The 6,015-nt window shown below is 37.3% G+C and overlaps 1 protein-coding gene across 1 annotated transcript; it reads right to left on the reverse strand.

The window, feature by feature from the left end:
* Positions 1 to 338: 338 nt before the first annotated feature.
* Positions 339 to 5,137, reverse strand: ptgs2b (prostaglandin-endoperoxide synthase 2b). The gene is made up of 10 exons (XM_067512948.1): positions 4,951 to 5,137; positions 4,460 to 4,576; positions 4,099 to 4,242; positions 3,845 to 3,988; positions 3,331 to 3,512; positions 3,142 to 3,225; positions 2,805 to 3,051; positions 2,191 to 2,477; positions 1,934 to 2,081; positions 339 to 1,346 (listed from the first exon to the last, which is right to left on the reverse strand). The coding sequence occupies exons 1-10, from the start codon at positions 5,009 to 5,011 to the stop codon at positions 934 to 936; spliced, it is 1,827 nt and encodes a 608-aa protein (XP_067369049.1). The 5' UTR covers positions 5,012 to 5,137; the 3' UTR covers positions 339 to 933.
* Positions 5,138 to 6,015: the final 878 nt, after the last annotated feature.

Here is a 6,015-nt window from a genome sequence, read left to right on the forward strand (position 1 = left end):
GCTAGCATGAGAATCAAAATCATTACACTCTGCTCCACTCATCTCCTTCTCCCTGCACCACTATGCTCTTCTAACATCTTCTACGCTCCACCACACTCTGCACGGATACTTTGTAATCAAGCATAAACCTTTAAAAATTTTCAAATTTGCCTGTTGTCATATCTGTAACCTAATATTATTATTAAAAATAACTTTTTAAATCTGCATTCAGTTGACCAGTGATACCTTCTAAACTGCTTTACCCAGAACTTCAGTTACATTTTCTTTAAAATGAAAAGCTTATCTGCTGAGTACATCAGTGTATGTCATTAACAAATTAATAATTGAGAAAACTGTTCCGTTTCTTTGTAATATTTATTAGTGTCATTTTTGCAAGTTGCGCATTAAAAACACAATTAGTAACAACAAGAATGTCATAAAAATGTCATTTTAACCCCAAACCAATCCATTTAAAAAACAATTTAAACAAGAATAATTATTTAGAAATACATTAAAGAATTACATTACATCTTATTAATATCCTTTCATTACTCAAAAGGTACAAATACTGAATAAAAAAAAATAAATATAAATATTCAGTGAAAAAAATACTGTGGTAAGAATGTTTTGATTCATGATTTGTGAAAAGTACCACTACTGTATGCTACGGTAAGCAGTACAAAGACATCCATACAAGTGCAGAGACATAAATAAAAGCAGCAGTTAAAAGTAAGACACATTAATAGTCTACACTTAATTATGTTGTCTAACTGGTATATATAACCTTCAAGTATTCAGATAATGTATCTGAGGTCATAACAAGGTCAACTAGCAAAAAATAAGTTCTGTATAAAATGTAACTATTAAACTTTCTCCTTTTATAAATAAAACAATCAATAAATAAAAATAAATAAATAAATACATACATATATTAAACATGACCAAATAATAAAATTACAGCTCAGTACTCCTTTCTTTCAAAATAACAGTGGGGTTAATGTCGCTGGGACGTGAGTGGGACGTACTCGAGTTAATAATCATGGACCCTGTGTCTTTAACATTAGGTACATTAAACGAGGCCATGGGACAGGGGCCCCGCACATTGTTGCAGATGAGCTTCTGCAGAGATGCTGTGTTGATAATGTCAAAGCCCACACTGCCTCCGAAGGTGCTGGGCTTCCAGTACTCTGGGGAGCAGATGGGGTTTCCCATTAAGCCCTTGAGGGAGAAAGGGGCTCCCATCTCCACCATGGTCTCCCCAAAGATGCCATTGGGTCTGGGTTTCTCCACTAGCAGGCCTGGGTAGAGCTCCACAGCATCAATATGTCCGTACATCTCCTCCAGTATTGCAGCCATTTCTTTCTCTCCTGAGTAACACAAATAAGGAAACTGTTTTAGATCGAGTTCTTACTGGCTCAGCAACTGCAAAGCCCGAAGCTAAACATGACCTCTGTGATTTGACTTTAGTCCAGTACGTCAGATAAAAATGTTGCTTCTTTTTTCCTCTTACAGACATACACACACTAAGATTTTTCTTCACTTATAAATCACCGTCAGATTTAAACCAACATTAACTCCTCTTTTCTTGTGGAATATAAATATTCGCCTCTGGAGAAGGAGGCCTTACTCATCTGTTTATGTCTGGCTCTCTGTGATGACAATCTGCGTACACTATCTTAAGATAAAATGAACATCTGTGTTTTAGAGTCACGGAAATAAATTCCTAAACGCCAAACCTACTCCAGACTAATACTGTCGTCAATTCTCTTTAATAATCATGAAGACTGATCATAAAGCTTTGATCTTATGATCTCTGTTGTTTGGCTATATTCTTTAAGAAAACTTGATTTCTTTTCACTTCGTGCCGATAATGACCATCAACCTTCTGATGCCTTTTTTTTTCCTTTTACAGTACTAGCATTATGTTTTGTTAGCATTCTTCACTTTATCTCACCTGTCATGTCTTCGAAAGAGCTGTAAGGCATCATGGAAAATCGTTTCCTGTAGGCATTCAGAGACTGGTAACGCATTTCTCTGCTATGCTCTATTGACTTCATGGCCACGTACAAGATAGATACAGGGACATTTCTGCCACCAGCAACCTAAAAAACAACAACATGAAATAAAGGATTAAAATCTGCTACACCGCTTTAAACATACTGTTATGATATCAGTCTAAATGCTGCTACCAGAGCATTAAAGAGTTCTTACCCGTCCTGCAATCTGATTAGTGAACGACTCCACCAGGTTGTTGATGCCATGAGTAGTTAAGAGAGAGGTGTTGAAGACAAATTGTTTGTAGTTGTAGTCTTTTTCCTCAATGTGGAACGTGTCAGGCATCAGCGGGTGCCAGTGATACAGGGTGTTGAACTCTGATGCGATGCGGTTCTGGTACTGGAAACGCTGGTTGAAGAGGAGCTCGGGATCAAACTTGAGTTTGAAGTGATAGCCGCTCAGGTGCTGCACATAGTCTTCGATCACAATCTTGATGGTCTCACCTATGAGACAAATGATACAACATTTCACATGACGCAGACATCATTTAAAGTCTCCGTCCATTAATAAAAATGGACGTTTCAACATCGCTGTGTGGGGTTTCACCCCATTTTTTTCATATTCAGGGAATGAAAATGAAATGCTTCTTTGTATCATCTTGAGCCTGAATTTTGTTTGTTATGTTATTACCAGTACAGAAACTACAACTTCCTCTATTGCTGTGGTAACTAAATTTCATAATATTATTATGATGATTTTCTTTTCTGACCACAATACAGACACTTTTGTTAAAACTTTTGTGCAACTGCCAAGTTATTACTTAAACTCACCAATAAGCACCAGCCGCGTGGTCTGGAAAAGCCTTTCGTCATCCCAGTCGGGATGCACCTCCTTTAACACATCGCACACCCGGTTGTGTTCCCGCAGCCAAATGGTTGCATACATTAACAGACCAGGGACCAGGCCGAACGCCTCATGGCCAACGGCGAAGCGCTGAGACTCTGGGACATGAGGAGGGTAGTACATTTCAACACCGACTTCCTCTACGGTTGGGGGGTAAACCTCTTCATCCACAATCTGCAGTTACACAGGAGGAAGCAACTGTTAAGACATGTGTGTGGTCTGAAGAATGTGGCTGTCCAAAGCTATGTCTGTCTTTTCTCTTACCTGATACTTGAGCTTGCCATCCTTGAAGAGTCTAAGCTTGTGTTGCCTTTCCAGTGTGTCTCCATAAATGTGGCTGAGGTCCACCTGAAAATAAGCAACACCATTAATATATGTCAAATTTTCACTGAATTAATCATTTACAAGTGTGGTCTCTTTTTCCTAATTTTCCTTAAACTCTGCTGTACTTACCCCATGACCTTTAGCTTGGGTGAAAGCAGGACCTTTCTTAAGATCAGATTTGAAGAACTGGTGGGTGAAGTGCTGTGCAAAGAATGCAAACATTAGACTTGTTCCCTGTGGGTCTGGGATGAACTGTTTCCTCATCAGGAGCTTCTCAGCCAAAACTTTGACATCAGGTAGCTCCTTTTTACCTAGAGTCACAATGAAGAGCATAACATTTAGTACACTGCACTATAACACAAAATCAAAACACACAGAGTGATTGAAATGGGAGAATTTACTGGAAGGAAAAGCTACAATGTACATTCCCGAGGCACACTAAATAACTATTGAATTAAAAAGTGGCTGCATTTCATTAGTGTTGGCCTGCTGGTGCATGTTTTGTCGTTTGCCCTCAGCACATTTCCACCCTGCTAATCCAGGTGAAGGAATAATTCCTGTGATGTAATAGGACTGAGCTGTTCCTGCTCTTTATTAAAGAATCTGAGAAAACTGGTTTTCCAAACGCAAAGAGAAATCTTACCTGAAACTCCCATGGGGGTTGGGCAATCCTGTGGCACAGGGGGGAGGGTGCGCGTGTAGTAAGAAAGGTTAGAATAGGCTTCCCAGCTTTTGTAACCATAATCTGCATTGTAAGTTGGAGGACTATCAATCAAGTGGGATCGAGCTGAAAAGGGAGAAAAAAACTTAGTTGAAACACCACAGCTGCTTCTTGAATGTGTTATAAATATGTCTTTAATCCAACATCTATATCTTCCATCAGCTAGAAACACTTACATGTCAGCACGTATCTCATGATGAAGTCTCTGAGAAATGAGATGTTATTGATGATGTTCCAGAAGCCCTTGAAATGAGTGAGAAGGTAGTGAACAGTGTTTGGAGATGGTTTCAGGGACACTTTGATCCAGGTGAGGAACTCCGCTGTAATAACCAAGAGAATTTTAGTCAGTTTACTGAAAAAAGTGCCATGAGAAATAGTTTAATCACAAAACTATATTGAGATCAATTTCTGTTAGAGCTGAAATCTAATTGCACATTACATATAAAACAAAATAGGAAAAAAACAATAAACACAATACATTTCATTCAATGCATCTTAATTTTAGATTAGACCATTTTTTGCATTATCGACACTTACGTGTTGTGCAGTTTTGTCCATAAAATCCTGTGCGTGTGCAGTCACATTCATACTTGTCTGATCCCAGTGCAGTGCAAACGCCCCTGTTCTGGCATGGCTCTGAGCAACATGGATTACCTGTCACAGATAATGTTAGGCGGTTACAACAAATTCCCTTCTTTCCCTGCAAAAATATTTTAGAAATGGCTCAAAAGTATCATTAAAATCTAAAAAACCCAACAGTAATTCTTACACAAAAGTAATTCTAACACACTGATAAGCTGTGCCATTTGCCTTGGTATTCACATGAAACAGTCTTTGGTTTTCTACTACTACTACTACAACTACTCCAAAGGCATCTGAAATATTACTACTTTATGATAAATAATAAATTCAACTTTTCCAAAGAAATAATATAACTTTTCTAACGTTTTAAAGTTCAAGTTAAAACTCCTATGATCCCCAGCATCTGGTGAAACTATTACATATAATGTTCTCTTCTTTATACTTACTTCCTTCGCAGACAAGAAAGCCCAGAGCCAGCAGGAAAACTGAGACTGTGAATGTGTTCATACTCCAAACGGTGCTGCTACTGCTTCTGCTTCTTCTTCTTCTTTTTCCTCTCTCTCTCTCTCTCTTTCTCTCTTTCTAACTCCCTTGTTACGCGCCGGAGTCGCTATGAAGCTGTGATTGTTCAAACTCGCTCACTGGAGCAGCTTTTATACGAACCGTACTTCCGGAATGTTATGTCTCCTGTTCACCTGGAACTGAGGGGTATTTTTTTTTATGACGCAACCAAATACATACTATTGATGATAATTTTTTCTTTTTTTTCTTTTTGGGGTCAACCACATCTTACTGGAAGGCTTGGACGTTGTCCTCGTTTCCCTTTCTTTCTTCTTCAACGGATTTTTTTCTAGTGAAATAAAAAAAATAGGGAAATTCATGAAAAGAACCAAATAAGTTGAATTATGATACTTTCTCATTAGGAAATGTACGTTTTTATTTACGAATGACTATAAATCACTTTTACAACATTAAATTTAGTTACAAACATGTATATCATGTATATATACATGATTACATTTCCGCAAGATTACGACGGAATTTCTCTTTCTCTCTCTATATATCTAAATCTATATCGGTGGATAGATAATTATATTTATATCTATATAGCTTAATAAACAAATACAAATCTAAACAAATATACAAATCTAAAAATAGTGAAATACAAATAAAATATGTTTACTATTTGATTAATCAGAAATACCAGGTTTTACTTGTAAAAGAATATTTCTATGTGGAATTTAAACTAACATGATCAAACTCTATGATTCCTAAACACGCACTTTCTCTACATTTTCCGGTCACTCTTACCTATTTTACTTACATCTAAAATTATGATTATATTATGATGTTTTCTGCAAAACATTTGATCACACTGAGGAATCTTATAAAATGCAATGGATGAATATGCTTATGTCAAGTGTCACTTCTCGAGGTTTTTTCTTTTTTTTTTTTTTTGTCCTTTCGGTTTATTCCGTGAGTTCAGGGTCGCCACAGCGGATCATTGTCCG

Source organism: Channa argus, chromosome 8 (assembly GCF_033026475.1).
Source record: "Channa argus isolate prfri chromosome 8, Channa argus male v1.0, whole genome shotgun sequence".
NCBI classification, from domain to species: domain Eukaryota; kingdom Metazoa; phylum Chordata; class Actinopteri; order Anabantiformes; family Channidae; genus Channa; species Channa argus.

What these genes read in the sequence shown, in the direction of transcription:
- ptgs2b (XM_067512948.1), bottom strand. Translation starts at nt 5,011, where the DNA reads ATGAACACATTCACAGTCTCAGTTTTCCTGCTGGCTCTGGGCTTTCTT. An exon ending in ATGGCAAGCTCAAGTATCAG is followed by an intron (nt 3,052 to 3,141) that starts GTAAGAGAAAAG and finishes GTGTAACTGCAG; the next exon opens with ATTGTGGATGAAGAGGTTTA. An exon ending in CACGCGGCTGGTGCTTATTG is followed by an intron (nt 2,478 to 2,804) that starts GTGAGTTTAAGT and finishes TTTGTCTCATAG; the next exon opens with GTGAGACCATCAAGATTGTG.